The sequence below is a fragment of the Acromyrmex echinatior genome, chromosome 8 (assembly GCF_024713525.1).
Source record: "Acromyrmex echinatior isolate Ae372 chromosome 8, ASM2471352v2, whole genome shotgun sequence".
NCBI classification, from domain to species: Eukaryota; Metazoa; Arthropoda; class Insecta; order Hymenoptera; family Formicidae; genus Acromyrmex; species Acromyrmex echinatior.
The window spans coordinates 389,238-412,226 of NC_141859.1; the positions used below are offsets into that span (position 1 = coordinate 389,238).

At 40.3% G+C, this 22,989-nt stretch overlaps 1 protein-coding gene across 6 annotated transcripts in view; it reads right to left on the reverse strand.

Moving 5' to 3' along the window:
- hth (Meis homeobox homothorax) overlaps positions 1-22,989 on the reverse strand; it is a 396,541-nt gene that overhangs the window by 152,257 nt on the left and 221,295 nt on the right. For all 6 annotated transcript variants that reach the window (XM_087408373.1, XM_087408369.1, XM_087408371.1 and 3 more), the window contains one exon: positions 3,380-3,528. In XM_087408373.1, the coding sequence (XP_087264499.1) occupies positions 3,380-3,528 (149 nt within the window). The remainder of the gene's footprint in view (positions 1-3,379; positions 3,529-22,989) is intronic.

Sequence of the window (22,989 nt, forward strand, 5' to 3'; positions counted from 1 at the left end):
TGTAAGTATTGACCAATCATAGTCGAATATTCTTCCCGTATTCGCGATTGGTGAATTTTTACAACTAAAATCACATACAATCATGCTTACGTAATTGTAGAAGAATCCTCAAAGATCCAATTTTTCATACCGCTTACGTTTAAAGTCGATCTGTATAAATTATGAATGTGAATATTCTTATTTAATTTTCTTAGTAAGCTAATTAAGTTTCTACTTCCTCGTGCGAGTTGTTTAGTTGACTAATAATTGCTAATGCGCTCATGCGTGCATAAACATGTAGATATATTAAATCGATAATAAAAAAAACTTGTTTTAATGTTCTAAAACAAGCAATACTTTTAAATTAATTTCTTCGATATTGCAGCAGATAATTCAAATCAGAAACATTATGCTTGATCAATCGTATAATTTTTTTCATTAAAAAACCGCATCTTGTACAAAATATTAATCACTGCATTTAAACACAGTCACATATCCTTATTCGTTTCTCTCAAATCTCCAATTCATATCAAAGTATATATAGATGAGAGATCTCCATCCACATCGCTATTCTATCCTTCTTTATTTGCAACAGTCGTATCTTTTTGTATACTTAATCGTAGAATCGAAATATTATACAGCCAATCATTATTATATGTAATTTCCTACGTCTTCTTTTAATATATCCAATCTCCTTCACAGTTTTTTATTTTGATATTTATCTTTCTTCATCGTTTCCTTGCCACACCTTACCATTATATACACACTTATCACGTTTTAATACTCGGCAATACTCGCCGAGCTAGTCGGTATTCGCTTTTCCATTGAACTTATTTCCCTCCGTCTCGCGTCGGTCCTTCTTCATCTATCTAAACTATGTGTATACATAAACTATGTCTATTCAACCGCGGTGCGCTCGGCTGCTTCCCATCTACCACGTCAATGCAGACTAGCTGCTACGAAACGGGATAGACCATTGGCGCGCCACAACAAATTCCTTGGCGCGAGATGTCGCGATTTCGAATGTTTAACCAGCTAGGTTAAATGATGGCAGCCGAAGGCTAAACACGACCTAGAATTCCCGACGATGCTTCTATACGATGAAAACGGAATGAGCGACGATCGGCATATTCGCGTTGGACACAATGGATTTATGGCGGATACCTCCGACTTGCTTCGACTCGCAAACATCGTTGAGAAACTTCGCGTAGCGTGTCATAATTTTCCGGTTATCGAATTGTTAGTTTATGGTCGATATCGTGATGATACATATACTTAAATTCATGCCAAAATTACGATGGGCCATCAACCTCTCGAGATTGTTGTGATAAGCGCCGCATCGCCGCGCTGATGCGGAAAAAAGCACAGGAAATTAGAACATTAAACAGGGAAATCGCGAGATCGTAATTCGTTTGATGAAAAAAGATGAAATGTCGGAAGGGGCGCTTAAAGACCTTGGCACTCGAGTAAATACACGAGTTCGTGTTCGTGCCAGTTACTCTTTTAAGATGTAATATGTATCCAGTGCATCCCTCCTTTCCTCCCTCCCTCCCTCACGAATGAATTCCGGGATGCAATATAGTCGCTTAATCGCTCGTAATAACGCCGAGACGAATGCGGCGCTTCTCGAGACTATCGCGAAAAACTTCCATAATTTCTGGCGGATGGCACCGTATAATCGCTCACGGACGAATTTCATATGTCTCAGATACGCTGTTTTTTCATCATTTATAACAAAACGCATTTCTCTATCTTTTTATAAGAATCCAATAAATGTGTGAATGGGGAAAAAACACGAATTTGTATTTTGTTACATTTCATTCCGCGAATTAATCGCGTAATTAAAGTTTTAACGACACTGCCGTCTGAAATGCTACTTTTGCATAAATATAATAATTTAAAGCATATTTACGCGTATATAAAAGTAAATGTTAAAACAAAGATGTAATTGTATCGATAGACATGTATAAGTATTTAAAACGCGAAACACGTCAGGAATTAGCGCATACATCGGCTAAAATTTTCCGTGCTCTCAACATACATCGAAACAAACTTTGAAATGAATCGACAGACATCGAAACTCAGTCGTCGAGGGATGGCACATCGAGTCCCGATGTATCGTCGGTTTACATTAAAATCCTTTTAACTTGGGCGCTGTGTATGAGGTCGTTAACATTCGCGAGAGCTCTCGACGACGCGATTAACCAAGGAGCAAGAGGAGCGTCGACCGCGGGTTCGTCTTTCTACGAGCGAGTGCGGTATCGTCATCCTACAAACAGCGTATATGCATTAAACCATGAACCCACTATCCCCGACGTCATATCCAATACATGTTGTTAGGGGGTTGCTGAAGCCACGATACAGTACAGGGAAACGGGGAGTGAGGACGGGGGAGGACGGTAGGTGGCTGCAGGGTGATTTCGAGGGTAGCTGCCAACCTCCCCCAGTGCGGTAATGGCATTAACCGAGCTGCAATATGATTACCGCTCTCGCAAGGTAACCTGATCACACCCGAAATCTATGGGGTGTCCGGAATACACGCGCGAGCGAGCGAAGGAGGGAGGGAGGGAGGGAGAGAGAGAGAGAGAGAGAGAAACTTGTGCAGGAACAATGTATTGCTCTTGGAATAGCCGTGCAACGTTACGCAATTGCGGCAGTTGCAGCCGATGCCGAGGTTCGGTTGGTGTTCTCCCCCTTAATCGCGTTGCGCTTTTTGCGGCTCAGATTACCCGTGAATCATTAGATACTCGGAGCCCCAGTAGAATCGAAAGCCACCACTACCATCGTGCTACGGATCGTTCCTTATCTCAGCATTACGAGATTAGTCTCCAGTCATTTCTTTTTCTACTATTTTTTTTATTTGTTCCTTTTCGTCCAATATAGTATATATATTCTTTAATTGCTCACAGATTTTGTGACTATGACATAAAATAGCGAGAAATAAAATTTTCTCCAAATTTTTATGCTCAAGAAATTCGATTAGAATCAATGTACGATTCGTAAGATGTAAACATATCGAAAGAATAAGCAACGCGTATGTTTCAACAGTGAGAGTAAAGTAAAAGTTCTACACTAGTCATTGATGAAAAGCTATACAAGATCCCCTAAGTCGCTATTGATAATAAAAGCAATTTTTAGATGCAATAAACGCATAGAAAGTATTTGCCTTGAAATGAAGTGCAATTTCAAAATGTTTCAAGAATTTTAGTAGCTATACAAACAAATATGTTACCGATATGTGATAATTTTTCCTCTTGTACTTAAATAAAAATTAAAAAAGTTGTATGTGTTCGCGAATAAAAGCAATGAATAGTACTCTGTTTCTGTGATGGCAACAATACATTGCTTAATATCTTTCGAAAACATTGTGATCAACCATATGAAAAAAGAAGATACTTACCGTAAGATGTTGAAAGAGCCACGCCCTGAGGATGTTCGTCGCAACTTTAGGAAAGATACCTCGTTTCTTTTGGTTTTTCTTCCCTGAGGAGTCATCATCTTCCTCACCAGTGCCCTCACCACTACCGATACTCGCGTTACTCGCGTCACCTGCAACAGTAAGAAGAGAGCAAAGGTCATCACGTGCCGTCTCCGTAATTAATACGAATTTATAGCAATTTACGATACTTCTATCTATTCGTTGATGAGAGCCAAATGTATTCTCTGATAGATTTCTGAGATCATAATAAAGCTTTCATATCGATACTAAAATTACATACACCAGATTAATTTTCTTGATTGTTTAAAATATAGTAAACGAAAAGAAATCAATTTGAGTTGACGATTAAATTGTGAGATACCTCATCTCACACGTCGAAGCAAAATTCCCGACGTGTTTAAACTGCGCTCCGATTTTCGGTTCATACCCTGGTGGGCGATAACTACCTCGACCCTAGGGCTGGTTCCCATGCATACAAACACCATTAAGCCACCCGCAATCACCCGGCCCCCTTCGACCCGGAGAAGCTCGTACACACGCTTCGTACTCAGCTCAACCACGTACCCCTGCTCCTTCTCCGCCCCATTTCGCCTCTTCTCCACCCGTGTGCATTAATTCTCCGTCATTTATCAATCTTAGCTTTTTAATTGCACAGTCACTGGGGACTCAAAAAGCGGGACAGTAATGAGAGATATTAAGACGCTTGGTTATGCTTTTCAGAAGCTCTGATATCATATTTTCATATTATCAAATGTAATTCGAGTTGTTCGTTATTAGGTAATCACGTATATAAGGAGACCTGCATATTTTTATTTATATAATACTACGATTATTGTGTAAAACGTATTATATTGTAGTTTTTAATATATCTCGATACTTAATATACTTCGATATAATAGACTCCAAAAAATTGAAGATATAAATCATAGATTTTCGTGCCAATTTTTATCTTGCAAAATGCATTAATATTAATGATTAAAGAAGTTGTGATAATACGACTTTCGAGCGACCGTTACTATTCTATTATGACATAAGTTTGAAGGTGATTATGGAATAAAATGCAATTTTGTTGGAATTCTCGTGATATTCCGGCGAATCAATCTCCCAGACGAGCCCGAGCGCCGGAAGTTCGAGGTTCCCTTTATTCTTTCTCTTCTTTCGCAATCAGCCAGAAAGGAGAGCAGAGAAGGCTACTTACGCCAGCGGATTATAAATGACCGAACCTTATCGTAATGCCCAAGGCCCCGATTCCCAAGGTTCTATCGTAACAGAGAGATCAGGGTGAGCCTGGCGCTCCCAGGGGGTTCACGATGACAGGTCGCCCGGGGGCGCTGCCAACTCACCCCTCTCGTTCGCCGAAAAACGGTCTCGTGCCCAAGATTAACTTTGAATTCGTCGAGCAGACCGTCATCGAACAAGGGTAGAATGACGGCAGGCAGGCAAAACGAAAAATTTGTCCGTCGTAAGAACGGTCGGACCGGAACGACGGGAGATCGATGGGAATTGATGCCACATACGACGTATTCTCGCGTGTGCCGCTTCCTTGAAATGCTCCGAAAAAAGTCTTCGCTCTGCGTTTTAGCGCAATGAATATTTATCTTATCGCGATTTATTCCGATGAGCTGACAAATTCTATACTAAACGCAACTGTCCAGAGAAATTGCCAATTATAACAAAATTATAACAATTATAATAAAACTTTAATATTGTACCTATAAAAAATTTACAATTATAATTTATCATTACAAAAAAAAACGCACCTTACAGGATCTTATAACAATTGAAAATAATTCTAAATTCAACAACGTTAAGTTGCTATGAAGTACAACTACATATGTCTACTACTTATGTCATAAATCCATTTAATTAGCTAACAAAAATCGACGATTCCGATAGCTATTTTTTTTCTTAATTGACCAAGTTTGTTTTCCATCCGGAACATAAGATTCATTGCCAGTGGTCATTTCGTGTACAACAAAAACGATGTTAGACGTTCATCCCCTCTCCGACTCGGAAGCCTGTTAATGGCGTGTCCGCAAAGTCGAATAGGGCGGCCTGCGAGCTCATAGAACCGGCGGGTGGCTATAGCGAAATAACGGAATGGCTAACGGGAACGTCCCTCTGATTGCAGTTAATTTACTCGCTGAATCGAGTTAATGTAGCGTACCGGTCGTACCGCCGCGCCGCGCCATGCCGTGCCGTGCGGCACCGTACGACGACGATCTATCGGTATCCTGGCAAAAGAAAATGGTCTCCTTCGTCAGGGTATCGTTCACAATTTAAACTGAATCCGTTTTAATCGCACAATAATTTCTAGCACGATTGATTTTATAACGACAAAAATACATAACCTTAATACGAGTTTTATCTTGAAAAAATCAAATAATGAAAAAAAGTCGAAAATTACTTGAAAAACTCTATAATTGAACTGAATATATATATATGAAATGTGTGAAAATATTGAAATTTATCACTAGTACATGAGAGATGTTTGCAAAACCGCATTGAAAAATATTACGTTACGATTGCGATAATTCATTCATCAAAATGTATAACGCGTATTTTCCATGACAGGTCGTTAAAATCTTATTTGACTTTAGATACTCTCTGATATATTGATATACATGTGTAATCCAGTTGCACTGGTATTTCACGCGCGATCATCCGCCCACAAGCTGTCATCGATAATGTAATGTCGTTTCTCGTCGTTGCAATCGAGCACACGTCATGAGATCAAGATCGCGATCGACAACCCACGGTTTCGTCTTTGCAAGCTTACTCGGAGTATTTATGAATTTTGTGTAAATAGAATCTAGCAATATTCTTTTTTTATTTTTCAGGAAGATTTTAAGCCTTTGTTCCATTATGATCAAAATACATTTCTTCCATCTAACAACTCCGTAAACTTATAATAGAAATTATGCATTATTACTTTGCTCCTTGCAATGAGAAATCGTGACTTTCAATTATCACTGTAGTTATTCATTAAGAAATATAATTATTCATAGTACACGAATGCATTATGTATCTATTGTAAAAATGTATAGCGGTCACCTACACATCACGTGCGACGATATTGATAAATAAATATTTGTTTAAACAAAGTGTACACAAAACGGCACAGAAATCTGTTGGTAAGTGCATACGCGTGAATGCGTTCATTCACATGTGTACTCGTATGACACATTTACGAGGATGCTCTCGGCGGCGAACGTCAACGACGACGGGGGTAGGAGCCATATCGTCTACATGTTGATTTACGCGGCGTACCACGCATTTTTATTACCACGTTATAGAGATTTAAGTGCGGCCAATTATATGTTTATGCCATCCCAATGCTTGCGCTTATCCTCTCTTTCGCTCGCTCGCTAACTCTTCGTCCAATAGCGTTTCCGACCAATATGCGAATGCTCGGAGCGGCGTACCCGGTTTCTTTCTCTTAACCTGTCGCAGCTATACTTAGCGAATGGAGAATGGATGAAATCTCACACCCCGGCGATACTCTATTTCGAGAGAGAGTCAATCTTTATACGCTATTTTCAAAATTAGAAATACCATTTTATGTTGGAAATATATTGCGATGACAACGGCAATCAGTCCAATCTCATTTTAACAGAAATATTAATTTGAAACAAGAGACGAAATACACATTCAAGTTTATCAAGTTTATAGCCATTGTTATTACACTTATCAGATCCATTATTTATATGTACAATCTATATTTTCTTATATCAATCCATAATACTGATTCATTTTTGTATTATATATACAAATATATAATTCATTAAATTCCGAAATGTTTAAAATCTCCTGGAAAATTGATACGATGCCGATGATCGTATTGGAATAGAACGTCAAGCGGAGAACATCTTCCTCGAAGACGAGCCTGCAGCTTCTATTTAGGATGGCTGCGCAAACTGTTGAAATAACCAGCACATATGGCCGCCGAAAATAAACTGCTCCTTATTCTCATCCCGTCGAAACGAGGATCGCTCTCCCCCCGCCCTTCTCTCTCTCTCTCTCTCGCTCTCTCTCTCCTCCCTTCCTCTTGCTTTCTTATCCTTTCGTTCTTATTTTTTTCTTTCGTACTCTTCCTCGTTCAATGCTTCTTCCAACTACACGGATTTGTTTCGAACTTCTCTTCGCGTAGCATACAACTTTAGATGCAAACTTGAAAGTGCACGACTCTTCGGTATGAGGGTGTAGGTAGGTAGAGAACGGGCACCGGATACTAAGCATTTATTTGTTGTCACGTCGACTATGTTGTGTGTAAAAAAAAAATGCAATCGGAGGGCGAAAAGAAAAGAAGACGAGAAAAAGATGGGACATCGTATACGCCTCTTCGAGTATCGCGTTTCGCGGTCACGAAGATGATGCGACGCAATCGCAGTTTTACGACAGCCAAGTGAAATTTTGTAAGCTATGACATATACCTGACGAAAAAAAATTACCGATCGCTCGCTCTCTCTCTCTCTCTCTTTCTCTCTCTCCGAGAAAGGAACAACATCAGCTCACTTACAATTAGTAATAAACAGAGCGCTACACCCTATCATCCTTTCGGCAAAATGTTACAGATATCGGCTCATTTTACAACTCTAAAAATCGTGAGAAAGGTCAATGCACCAAAACACGCTGGCTCTTTTGGCTCAAGTTGATCCGAGATTCCTGCAGCAGACTCATCCGCGCCACACAACCGCGAGGAGTACGAGTCTCTCTCTTCCACGATTCTCAGACTATTTTTGACGATGAAATGTGGCGCGCTGGTGTTCGTTGCCGCGTCATGTCGCGCACGCGAGAGGATCGTCGCGGTCGATTTCACAGAGCGCACGTATCCACGCATCTGCGTGACGCATATGGGAGCGCCACTTAATCCGAGAATCTGCTTAACCGGGAGATTAATCGGCGATTGTGGGAGAGATGAGGCGCGATGGAGAATTCTCTCAGAGAGGATGGCGGCGTTGCTCCAAGGCAAGGAGCTGATGATGGCATCTCACGAGGCTAGTCAGTGTAAAGCACACTTTGTGGAAGTTTGTCTTACAAATGAGCCGCGCGACGCACGTAATTTAATGCGTCGCTTTTACGCACACTTTGAATCCCGTGCACATTGACAAGCAATTTAGACTAAAGTCGATGCATACACATTTTTCATCTATATTATTGTATTACTTTAATTATTATATTATCTATGTCTACAAAAAGGTAACAACCAGTATATTAATGCCAATTAGCAACAAACTTTAATTTAATCTCTTGACAAAATCGTAGTCTTCGTCTTGGAGAAAGTTGTGATAAGCTGTTGCATCCATTAAAATTACCGCCATATATGTAACATTGTAATTCTTATAATATATAGTATCACCAATGAAAATCCAGGAGTTTATGGGTCACAATGTAACAGAATCGACAATTTACATGAGATAAAAAGGAAGTATAGAATCTCCCGATCTCTATAATTCGAATGACGCACGACACGTTGATGTATTGCGGAATGAAAAGGGAAGAGACCGAAAATGTCCGTCTATCGCTACGAACCGGGAATACGAGACGAAGGGACGAAGAAGCGGTCAGAGATGTTGAAGCTATGCGGATTAACGAATGGAATGTCAGTCTCTCCTCCGTTTGGCTCTCCATCTCTAAAAGCCTTGCCTTTCGTTCCGTTCACTTCAGATATTATTGTTATGATAGAGTTCGGAGTTTCAGGAATGCCGCTTACAGACTCGTGAAACGAGAATGTTTCAGATTCTAATTCTTCCGATTGCTTATACAGAGACGAGAAGAAATCGTAGACGACGAAAATGTTCGATATAGGAGCGATCATTCTGTTGCTCTACATCATTTGTCAACGACTTCCGACTGAGACTTTCCCAATTTATTTGACAAAGCGAAGTATAAACTCGTTAAAACGAACGGAAAAAGAACTTATCGACGTCGAAAACGAAATTTCCCTTCGAAAGATGCTCGTAATCATAAACTTTAGCGGTTTATTTTCTCTTCGTCGATCTTTATGAGATGCAAAGAGAAAAATATAAAGCGTAGGCCAAAATTAACTGAAACTCTAGGAGTGAGAGAAGTTGACACATATCGCAGGATTATGACGAAATTATTAAATAAAATGCGAGATGAAAAAGAGAGGTGGTACAGGCGAATAAAGGGGCCGAAGCGAATAAAAGGGGAAAAGGAATGAAGGCGAATGAAGGAGTAAATACGAGCGAGAGGAGTAAATGCAGACTGTGAACAGCATCCGTGCAAGCGCGAAAGAACGAACGCGGTTGATTGAGACATCGGTGGAGCAACTGTGACAGTTGTTATCTGATTCATGGATATGCCGAATATATATTTTATGCCGTACGACCTATGAATACAGATCGATCGGACAGCGTAGTGCGACCGTATATAGCAAGGGAAATCATAGAGTACGCCTTCGCACGTATATGGTTGTATCAATTACGTGTACTGAGAATCGTGACACGTAACCGAAGGAACAGCTAACAGGAGGTACTAGAGGTACAAGAGGAAGGGAACGATGCATTGGGATTCATCGAACGTGCCCCAGCTACCGGTTTCGCGAGGATCTCTGCGGCACTCCACGACGCTCGATAACAATCTACGTGATAAATCGCCGATTTGTATCCACGGTTTCCAACCGTTCGCATTTATTCACGGACGCCTTTTTCAGGGAGTGACGGGAAAACATATAAGTAGACGCCCATAGGATTTATGAGCAAATGGACAGCGAAAGATAAACTGTCACGAGGATTAACGGAATGCGCGAGACGTGGAACAGAGCAGAATTTTGGCACGGTATGTGCTGATAGTGACAGGTGCTGGATGTCATTACACCTACGCGTTATATCTTTTTGTAACACTTCATGTTTGTTCTGTCAACCCAAACGTAGCTTCGGCAAGTAATATTTTTAGTGCTGCAAATAAATAACAAAAATTCAATCGGCCCTTTTACGTTTTTTCATGTGCTCTTGCTCGCGCAATTGTATTAATCAAAATAGAGAAGGAAATATGCTCTGTGGATACTGCGAGAAGCGCAGACAAATAGATAAAGCCACGATATCTCCAGGGCAACGTTGCAACGTTTCCAACGGAGCACGTACGAAGATTGTACTAATTAATGCCACGGGACCGTGCTGTGGCTTCGGTGATGTGCTGTTACTAGCAACGGTGCTGTTACTGTGATAATTACCGGTAGGACGTGAGACTCTGTCTTAATTTGGTCTACCGGTGAAAATTATTAACGCGCAACATCGTGTGCGATGACCGAAATATTCGCTATGTGATAGTAACGATCAGAACGAGAATTCCAACTACCTATTCGGAGTATTCACGTTTGCTATATTATTCACGCGCTAATATAATCGCTTGCATGTAAAATCATAATAATATATAAAATTATAATAATGCAGCTTATTCTATTATTCTTTAACGTATTTAAAATGTTTTTCTTTAATCATAAAATTAAATCATAAAATCACTATTGAATTTCTAAATCATGTTCACTCGTGACATCACAACGTGACAAAATTAAATGCCGCGCCACATGTTTTCCAAATCCTCCCACTGATACTCCCCTCAGCTTCCTGTTGATGCGAATGACGAGAAACACAATTAACAGTAGGTAATTCGCACTCGAAACTCCGAAATCTCTATAATGCCTATGTTTATGTAAACTTCCGCGCGGTTCCCTTGAATGATCGTTCGGTAATATGTTATCTCGGAGAAGAGGGTTGCAGTAAAATTAGTCGTTCGACCAACCAACTGTAATCCACGGAAATAAAAGCGCTAATGGAAACGTGCCGATGGTGGATGCACCAATGGCATTCCTGGCGCTCGACGCGTGTCCTCGTCTCCGTCGTCGTCGTCTTCGCCATCGTCGCCATCGTCGCCGTCGTCGCCGTCGTCGCCTTCATCTCCGTTGACAAGCGCGGATAGCTTTCGGGACATGTGACGAGCACGTGTCCCGAACGAGAACATATCGGCTTTCGTCCTGGGATTAGTAAGCCACGGCGGAGTTCTCCTCGCGCCAGCGAACTTGACTGCGGCGCCCGAATTTTACTTTTTGTCACCATGTGTGGCGTCCCGACGCCGTTTAAACTCTTCTTCTCTTTCTCTCGTTACTCAAATGATAATTATAAACCAATTGGAATTATTCGGTCAACGAACTCTTTCTTGGAGTAAAGCCTTCGCCGTGACGCAATACGTAGGTATCTAAGTAAAAATATTATTGTAATTATATTATATAATTATGCATTTACGTACATTTCGTAAATCTTCTAAATGCGTTTCGAACTTATTGAGACCTTTACTCTTGAATTGATTTAATATAATATAATTGTTTATAAAATGTCAACGCTGTAATCGTTGATTCAAGCAACGTATATATCGTATATTTGCACATACAGTAAGTAGAGAAACATGAACCAATTTCTGCCTGGTCGAGAGTCAAGAGAAATGAGCACCGGTGGCCAGTAATGAGCCAGAAAACTGGCGACAGCTTCGCTATGCGCTCTATATCCTATTCCAACGAGATGGGGCTGCGATATTGTGCTATGTTTGTCCGTCGAACATGCATGCACATACACATTATACATATATAATCACGTGCACGCTTTAAAGCGTATGGATATACGTACGTATAATGCACATGAAGGCCTATAACTCACACGACTCTAGCCCTCAGGCTCGTCTTGTTAGCACCCCACAGAAATCAAACTGAGATTCTCCTAATTGTAATACGGTCTCCTCCAGCGATGTATGCACGCAGGGTGCCAAAGGATTAAGGTGAATTCGAGGTAGGAAGAAAGAGTGAAAATTGGCGAAAGAACAAGGATTTGAGAAAAAGAGAATAACTTTGCAAGAATAAGGAGAAAGAGGAGGAAAGAGAAGAAATGTAAACCCTCCCTCCGACCTTCATCCTCCACCAACACGCATAAATGCATAACTATCTCCGGATGCATCTTTACTGGCGGAACAACCGAACGAAAAGAGCACGTTATCGGTACTTCGACCTGATAAATCCCTCGAAAGAATAATGAGTCGACATTATTCATGCCGGCCCGTCAGCGTCGCTCGACCGGTTCGCTCTCTCTTTCTCTTTTCGCCCGTCCATTCTACCGAAGGCAATGTTTCGGCACTTCGCCATTACGATCCCCGAAAGCGAACGCGGGAGAGAGAATTCGCTCGTGGAATCGACCAGACGATATTAGGACAGCCGCTTAGCCGGATCAACTGGAATTCGTTTGGGGCACGAACGGAGGGAAGACCGGGCGACCGGTTCGTTTGATCGATAGCGCTGCTCTGACTTTTGCCTGATACCTATTCCCGGATGGCAATGTTAGAATGACACGGAAGAATCGTTTAGCTTACGATTTACGTGCATAATTTTTCAAGCAGGCTTAGATTTTTAAGAAAAAAAAACGAATTTCTTTAATTTTCATAAAAATTCCATTTTATAAGTGTACTTCACACTTGCGATGTTTATTATCACACGGATCATAACGGTGCTAAGAATAATCAAACTAACGATTATAACATGGTAAATTTAACGAGACCTGGTATTATCGCGATAAGAAGTCTAAAATAGGAAAGTACAAGTAAATTATTCATTCACTCATTTTATTGCGTTCATATTCTTTCGTTTTATTAATACTCACAAGTATTCTTTGTTCTTATTTGTCCTAAATTTTCGTTTATGGCGTAGTTGCAACTAGTGAGTGCGAATTCACGGTTACCGTGACCGCCGTGGTTCAATTTCCGTTATATAATATATATATATATATATATATATATATATAGAGAGAGAGAGAGAGAGAGAGAGAAACACGACACCGCCCTTTCCTCCCAGCCTTCGCGATGTTCAATATTACTAGATTCGAATTGCCTATACTCTCCCGCTCCGTCACCGCCCCCGAATATACCCGGCACCGGCATCTATCAGTGACATTGAGTGACACGTTTAGCACATCCGTTTTATTACAACTTCCCCTTTCGACTGTGGCTCTCTCGCCAATTTGGTCGTACTATAAAACACGTGGCGACAGATTCGGCACTCTACAATGATCTACTACTGAACCGAGACCAGACCAGAGCAACCCTTCGTTCGTTCTGTATGTCGACGAGCGACGACACGAACTTTAAGATTCATCATTCGCAGTCAGAAGAAGCGAGAGATTCCAAGCTTTCGATACGAACGATGAATTATCGTGGCAAACAGAGATTCAATTTTCCGCGAGCGTCCACGAAGAAAAATCAGATATGAGATACCTCTTCTCCCCCGGTATGTCAAACTTGGGCGCAGATATAAAAGTCGGCCGCGATATTTTATACGAGCATGTCGGCTATCGACCGCGTCGACGTAACCCGATTGCCGATAAGGCCGCGCGAACGGTTGGCCACAAGTTGGAAGGAGCTTTTTATCCATGACACGCATCTATGGAATGGAGAAACGGCGGCGGCGCAAAGCAGGCAAAAGGGCGAGAACGAGGCCGGCGGCCGTACCTTGCCTCTTCTCTTTGGACGCGCCGCATTATTTAGTGCCGAGTATCGCAGCACCATGCTTAAGTGCTCCGTTGACTTACATCCCTTCATACCAAGCTGAACTAAAGGAGAGAAATGTTTTTCCTTCAAGAAGCGTGATGGAATATCGTCGAGAGCGTAGCGAAGCGATTGAATATGTTAGATGCAACTAGTCATATTTATAAATGATATATATATATATATATATATATATATATATATATATACACACTTTATCTAATATAATACTACTATAAAATAATTATATTATATCAAAATGTTATATATGTAAAAGCAGAAAAATTAAACTAAACTATATGTACATACTTATATATGCAAACAAAAACAAATAATTGCATGTCATTTATTCTGTCAATAGGGAGAGCGCGAGCAATTCACTTTATTAATCAAAAAGATGTAAAGACGTATTTTAAGTATATCTTCATATCAGAGAAAGATGGCACAAAGTAAACATCGAAAAAGACAAGGAAAACATATAGTTTGAATAGAAATGACATTATCAAGTCAAATTTCATCTCATATATGTCTTTGTTACGACCAACTTCTTTCCATTCTTTTTCCTATTCTCTGCATTTGATTGGTACATTTCTTCATAACAACTGAAAACGTGTACAACGCGAAGCTATTTGAAGAAATGATATACATATTTGTAAGCTGATGTCTCTAAAACTATTTAAATCGAGCAACTGAATCGGATGCATTAAAAGCAATGTTTGCCTTCGCATAATTCGTCAAATTTTTCTACATACAGTTCGCTTTCAATAAAATGTTCATATTTCTCATAAAGATCACAAAGTATTGCGCGAAATATTTCTCATTTAAAATAGCCACAATGCGGTGATTTACTCATTGTACATAAAATAACAGTAAACAAAGAGAAACGAAAAATTTTGTTTACAATGGCGTCAATTAGCAAGCCATTGTAAAAAGCATCCTCGGAAAAAGATGCAAGCAATCGTTTAATGCCTTATTTATCCTCGTGATCTCTGAAAGATCGGAGATCAACGTGAAAGTGTTAGCCTCCAACTATATAAGAAAGATCGACGAAAAAGGCAACGGACAAATGAGTGCGTTAACGTGACTCAATGAATGTATTTTTAACGTAACCAAAATAGCAGCAGAATTACACCTTTGAAAAAGCTTTTAAAGACAACGAAGAGAAACGAGATAAAGAGAAAAATGGCAAAGAAAAACTAAAAAGAGAGAGAGGGGGGGAGAAAGAAAGAGAGAGAGAGAGAGAGAGAGAGAAAGAGAAAAATGGCAAAGAAAAACTAAAAAGAGAGAGAGGAGGGAGAAAGAGAGAGAGAGAGAGAGAGAGAGATCAGACCAGACAAAAGCGTCAACAATGACGATGACTATAATTCCATTTTCGAGCTCTGTTTCATTGTTTTCTCATCATTTCATTCGAAAAATTTTTAAAAAAATTTCTAAAAAGTCTAATATTATATTTGATATTACACGAAAAGTTCAATATTATTAAAAAAAAATTATATTAAAGCGCCTCGAGACGATATGGCAAACGTTCGCCAACATTAGCGATAATATATATCATACAATATATACATATACTATACATAATTATTGATATTGAATGTAGGCCAATATTTAGCGAATGTGTGCAAAGTTGACATATATATTGGTCATGTCGTCTGGAGGCGCCTTTAGTAATAATTAATTGCTTAGTTACTTCCGATAAAAAAGTGTCATGATATATAGCACTCTTGAGCCTTTTATAACGTAATGCAGTAGTGAAGCAAATAAATATAAACTAGTCTATATAGGGTCGAGGAAATACATTTACAGAGCTAGAAGTTCCGAGGTCAGCCGGTACGTAGTGCGACATAACGATGGCGATATCGACAGTCGGCCGAAGTCGTAAAGCTAACTTCTTATGGCGGTGTGCAAGTACGCCTCGCATAACACATCGCTATCTCACGAGAGGCCAAAACGAGAGTGAGCCGGCGAGCGTAAGAGAGAAAAGTTGCGTTGCCCGATATGCAGATAGAAGAAGTAGGTGTTTTGAGTATGTAACGTCGTACGAAAGACTCGTCGCGTGGGCGAAACATCCCGTTACTTTACGATTATTTTATCGCCAGCCATCGTTACTGTCGCTGCGAAGTCATCGAGAAAAGAAGATAGAAACGATTAAAGTAAAAGGGATAAGATCGTGTAGCTTTCAGTACTGAGATACGTGACATCGTTCGAAAGCACATTGATGAAGCAAAAGTTTGTAAAATAAGAAAGAATTGTTAGTTATTTGACGCGAAATAGCGCGTACGATCTACAACACGTTCATAATAAACACTAACACGTCAAATTTAAACGTCTGCCTAACTGATCCTCCCTCCCCCACTTGACCAAATCTTATAATGAATAAATTATATAATAATGCAGATAACAAGTGGGATATATAAAAAAACATGCATGAAAACAATATCAACTTCCTTATCGAAAGATTCATTATATCTCACTCATCTCGACGTAATATTATAAAAAGCTAATATTAAGATGTTTGGTTTACTGTAAGCGATTAAAAGATACTAAACAAAAATAATATAAAGGCAATTTGCATATTGTGTTATTAGAATAGCAAACGTAGTATCGATTATGAGGATTAAGGTGAGTCGAGATAGAAACCGCGGCGCGTGGACAGACAGTCGTACGATCTCGTAAATCAATGCGTGCTCAGATTGCGCTCGTATTAGTGTCGGTTTTATGGCGCACTTAGAAAGATAAATTAAGTGCGCGACCTTAGCACCAATCAATGGAACCAGATTGGCGATGGTCGCGGTTAACGATTAATGTTCCTGCCCCATTAAAATTAGAATGAGATATTTAAAGCGTGACTCGCTACGATCAACCAATCGTCGATTCAGGACGTTGATCCTTCGCGTGTCAACATCACGTGCCGGAGCTGCTGTACTGCTTGAAGATTATGTAAAAGATATTTTAAGGCCCACGACCCCTGTCTTTCTCCTCATGATTAATGAAGAAGACGAATTTATAGAGGTACCGCTAGCGACATCAAGGTCACCGTGGATGGTGTCTTAACATCGCATCGAGTGTATCATTCATAATATTTAAGAGTGTCTCCACTCTCCATTACTGCATATCTTTAACGCAGTGTGTGATACTTGAGTATTTTGTAATACTTGAAATATACATTTAACACTGGAATGTCGTGATAATAAAGGATTATTTTAATAATATTTTATTCCCCGGTATTCTTATCGATTTTTATATCAAGTAAGAAGCACCGTAAACTCATCTACCATCAACTTACACATCGCACACATACGCATAACCGCTCATGAACGCGAAAACAACTACTACAACACAGAAGCACGACTGCAACGTCGTCGCGTATGTAAATGCGCAGAGGCACCTGCAGTGATAAATTGATTATTCCCAACCCTCCCTCTCGAGTCTCTTCCTTTTCCTACCGGCAGTTCTCTCGAGGCCTCTCGAGCAACGTGACTGCTCGATCGGCTTGCCTCTAGGTCGCATTATAATAAATACATAATGTCGATACTTTATATTTTACGCAGGCAGAATTTAAAGAATACCGTAAATGGCACCCTCGGGCATTGAGCCTGCAATTTCGCAAATTTCTTAAGCGGCCAAGAAATACGGAGAAGAAAGCAAGTTAACCGTTGCCTATTACGATATTACGGAAAATGATCTAATTTTTATTTCAAGCTTAAATAGAAAACGGTATCAAGTAATAAAATGTTAATGAACGTAAAGTATTAAATAAATTTTGGATTATTTACATAAATTTATTTTTCAAGAGAAAAAATATAGATTATATAATTCAAATTTTTTTATTTATATTAAATTTGGAAAAAAAATCGCTTGAATTTCAATCTAAAACGCAAATTTATTTGTATACATATATATATATATTCTACGCAAGAATATTTAACATTTACCTTTCAACTATATTGCATCGTTATTATTGATTTAAGCGAGAAGATACAAGACAGATCAAAGCGCGACGCACGCGGACACGTGATCGTGTCATTTTGGTAACCGAGTCAATACGCCATTGAAACACTCGATGCCGAGTCATCGAGTACCTCGTAGAAGCATCCGCGTTGCGTGCGGATTGCACCCGAGAAGGGAAGAGGGAAGATTAGGGGCAGCAAGGGGAGGGACGGAATTGCATTGTTTCTCTCGCCGTGGCAATCTGTTGTCGGTCCTCTTCACTCAAGTGTCCTCATTCTCCCTTCACTATCACTACACCACCAACGCATATCACCATACTATCGTCACGATACCATCACCACTACTGCAACCGTCTAGTCTCATCGTCCATCGCACCGCCCGCCCGCTACTTTTATCGAGTGCTTAGACTTTTCGGCCACCCTCGAATCAACCCCTCGAGCAACAGCGAACGTCGCCACTCCCCTCTGCTTCTGACTGTACCCTTCAAGCGCCGACAATTAGTTTCCCATTGACCTATACCGCGGACCCTCGATAGAGTACATCTCGCAAAAGAATTAAACCGGAACAACAAACAAACAAAGGGCCGCTTAATTCAAGAGCAGCGTTGTATTTATGGTAAATCAACTTCTATTGTTATCCGTTATCACCCTGATTGAATACACAATTTGATTTTAAATTAAACTCAAATTTTTATGAAATTTTTTCTTCTTCAATGCTTCGATATGTTTTAACAGAATATTCGATTTGAACGGCATATCCAATTTTAATGAAGAATGAAGAATGGTAAAAAAATGTAATGGCTTGACAAACACTCGCGCGTTAATCCCTCACAATCGTGGCTCAAAGGAGCTACGGACCTCATTATCGAATCGTACACACGATCGGCGTTTACGACATCAGTTGCTGGTCCGCGTGCATGGTCGTGTGTGTTTGACACCGCCGATACCAGGCGATACCAGTCGAGGGCACGTGTTGGTTTGTGAGAGCCGGTGTGTCACGTCCGGCAGGTAGTAGTCCGGCAGGGAGTGAGTAACACACAGGATCTCTGCGTGTCTCCTCTGTTCTCTCGCGCCGTTGTTAATTAAACACCAAGGAGCTCGAATAAAAGTCGTGCAGCACTACTAATTAATGATGCCGTGGTATCGAAATCAAGTCGTAGTATTTCACCGGACTCCGTTAGATCTCGCTGAATCGTTCGCGCCAATGTTCGCGTCAAAGGTGGGAACGGCGCGGCGAAAGAAAAACGTGGAGACGACACTCGCACGTACAGATTCTTCGAATACAAGCAACTAATAGAGCGGAGTGAGAAACAAGCAGCCGAGGAGAGATAACGGCGAGAGGTCCGGCATAATAATTTGTGCGCGTTTCATTCTCGGTAGTCTCCTCGATAGAGACGGCGAGAAGAGATGAACGAAGACTGAAAGCTTGACATTTCAATTAAGAAGAAATCCCGATAGAAAGAAAAAAATGCGTGATTAGAAGTAGTGAATACGGAATTATCAAGAAAAATATTTATGTAGGAATTTTTTAAAATTTCTACATCATCATCCTATTATCTTTTAATGTAAAATAATTAAATATTCAACACTATTTCAGCAATGCTTTTAAAATTTATTACGACATTATCGTATCGTCAATTTCTTTATTATTTTTTTCAATATTAATTATATTATATATTATGATACATGACATTAATTATTTATCATGATACATCGTGTGTACATTATTCAGTATGAAAAAATATCTAATTATTTGAACTTGCTTTATTAAGCAACACTCAAGCATTAGAATGAGAAGATTCATCATACATAAGGAAAAAAGTATAGAGAGAAGAACAAGTTCTCTTGCAATACTTGTAGATTATACCATATATTCACGATGGATTCCGATGCATAAGGGAATGTAATACTGTAATGACATACCGTAGCAGTAATATTGTTTCAAGTATAAACGCGAGGCACCGATCAACTTTGACGAATGTTTCAACAGAAACATTCCTTCTCATATTATTTAACAACGAATCGTATTTTACTACTCGACTGATTTATGGAATTCTACTATTCAATAATCTAGCCCTGTCGCAAGAAATTGTATAACGTCGAAATATTGATATATGAAAGATCGTAATGTCCGAGGTCAAATGTTTTTCAATAAAACTTCATGATAACATATAAAAATAATAACACGTTGTCCCGAGAACTCAAGATTACTATTATTCATATGATTAATTTTTTTAAAATGCTCTATGTTGCCGTCAAAGAACTGCATCAAACGACGTCGGCGCGAGTTACGCGGCAGAAAACAAAATGCAATTAACGACAATAGCCGCGTCTGTTCATTAGCATTTTTTTACGTGCTCGCTCGCGGCCTTTGTTCTATTTTCATTTCGTTCCATCACAGCGATCTACCAGCTCTCTTCTTTTCTACGGCCAGCCACTTCGCTTCATCGCCGGTGCGCGCTTCATCCCTTCGCCTCTTCACCTTTAGCGTCCATTGTTGTCGGCGATGGCGGTGCGCTCATTGTGCTCCGACACAATAATAATTGCGCTAATGATCGCGCTCGAAAAGTGCTTCGTAATCGGCGGGGTAGGGACCTTTTCAGACTCTTTAGCCCGTTTCTTAAAGTAACTACCAACGCGATAAAACCTCCCGCTCGATGAAAAAAAAAAAAGAAAAAAAAAGAAGCAACGCGAGAGTTACAAGTCAAAATTCACACGTACAGTAAACGATCTATGGACGATCAGGATAATTTCTAAAAACAAGTAGTACTATTTTAAATGTACAATCAATTATATTTTACTTAAATACGTATAAATTAAGTCGCTAAATATGTCATAATAAAAAAAAAATTATAGATGAACGTAATCGAACGCACAATTTACATAACTGACTAAGCGGAGACCGACATGGTCGATGTACAAAGAAACAAATATGCCCGGAAGCGATCGTCGAGATCGAACCGAGGACGAAAGAGGGGTCTAGAGAAAAAGGGCCACAGATCCATTTTCTCGCTTCATTCCACGAGCGGCATTCGCGTCGGTGCCCAACCACATATTAAAGGGATAATGTAAGCGCGCGCCCGCTCGCTCGCACGTGTGTGCACGAATCGTACGTACGTACGTACGTACGTACCTAGAACGTGCGTTAACGTACGAAAGCGGGTAGGATACGCCACGCGGGGCACTCTCTTCATTTCCAGGCTGTCACGAGCAGAAGAAGATTCGGCCTGTGTTTGACAGCCCCAGGGTCTGGGTTGGGTGCTGCTGCTGCTGCTGCTGCTGTTGCTGCCGCCGCCGCCGCTGCTGCTGCTGCTGTTGCCGCTGCTGCCAGGGCTGGGCCGTAGGTTGGGAGAATCGTACAGGGCACGCTAGAGGTGGAGGGTACATAGTCGAGAGGAATGGTGCGAAGGGACGAGAGAGAGAGAGAGAGAGAGAGAAAGTTGGCGTGTGCTCATGTGCTGGTACTACCGATTATACCGTACTGCATCGTATTGCTACATCGCGAAACCACCCCTTCTACTATCCCCTTTTCTCTTGCACGGTTTCAACTCGCTAGCATTCTCTTCCAGCTGTATTCATCTCTCTAGTAAAAAAATTGTAAAAGCAGACCGATCCACGGTTGAAATAGAGCTACAATAACGTGTCTCCTTCCTTCAGAAATATATCAGCGAATATCTTGTATCTCTTTCTTTCTTTCGCAAAAAGCGAAGCACAATCTCTTGGTAAACTTCTCGTTTTAACTACTCAGCTGCGTTCAAGATCCGTTCATTTTTATTGCATTGATTGCATGAAAAATTCTTGAAGAAAAAAAAAGTGATTTCACAAAAAACAAATGTGATCAAACAAATGTGTAAAAAAAACAAATTCCGCCGAAGCTGAAATTGAATCCTCAAGGAGAAGGAATACTCACTGGAGCGTGCTGTTGCACAAGAAGCCGGGGGTGTGAAGTCGTAATTACTTTGCATAGTAATAGCCTCGGTATATCTGCATATATGAAGGTTAAAAAAGAGAATTCGCTCGTTGATGCGAATTGATGTATTGCGAATTTGCCACGACTTGATTCGGAAAAATTAAAAAATATATTATTTTAAAAGAAAATCTAAAAGAGCTTTCCGTAACACCTGTAGATAATAATTAATTATATTATAATGGACTTTTCCTCTTTTTCGTCTGATACTTTACGTATTATCTCTAAAGAGTATTATTTCTGTATATATATATATATATATATATATATATATATATATTTTAATTATTTTAAACTACATACATCTACTTTGGCGAGTCTTTTGGATAAAATCAATTATCGTCTATTAAATTTGTACATTGTAAAAAATATAACAGTAGCTCTGGATCTTCAATGAATTATTTGATGAATTACAAAGACGATGTATTAAGAGGATACGAGGGAAGTCAGAAAAACGGAAGTAGAGACCAAGAGAGAAAAAAAAGAATTCCAGAAGAAATAGTGGAGGGGATGCGGAATCGGAAAACGAGATTCCCGATAGAAACTGGAAACACGCATGGGGCAGACGGGTTACGGGAGGGCAATGACGGCTGCTGTTTAATATCGGTGCCGCACATGGGCGCACTCCGAGACACATTTCACTAATATTGCAGCCAGCCAGCCAACCAACCAGCCAGCCAGCCAGCCAGCCAGCCAGGCAGGCAGGCAGGCAGGCAGGCAGGCAGACAGCAGCTAGCAAACGGCAGCTAACGGAGACGGCGCGCTTCCCAGCGCACACGCTTTACATATCTCTCGGCGCATTAATATATTCAACACATATGAATATTGCAGAGAGACCGAGAGACACGTAGGAAGTGAGATAGAGAAAGAAAAACGGGATAGAGGTAGAGAGAGAGAGAGAGAGAGAGAGAGAGAGAGAGAGAGAGAGAGAGAGAGAGAGAGAGAGGGACGGTGAGGGAGGCAGGTAGAGATGATGTACTCGCCAGCTAAACCATTGTGCCTATCTTGGGCTTCATGAAATCTGCAGTTCTCTCGCTTTCGCTCTTTCACTATCTCCTATTCCGCGTTCCCTTCGCCTCTCATTGTTCCGCGACAGAGCTTTGTGCTTTGTG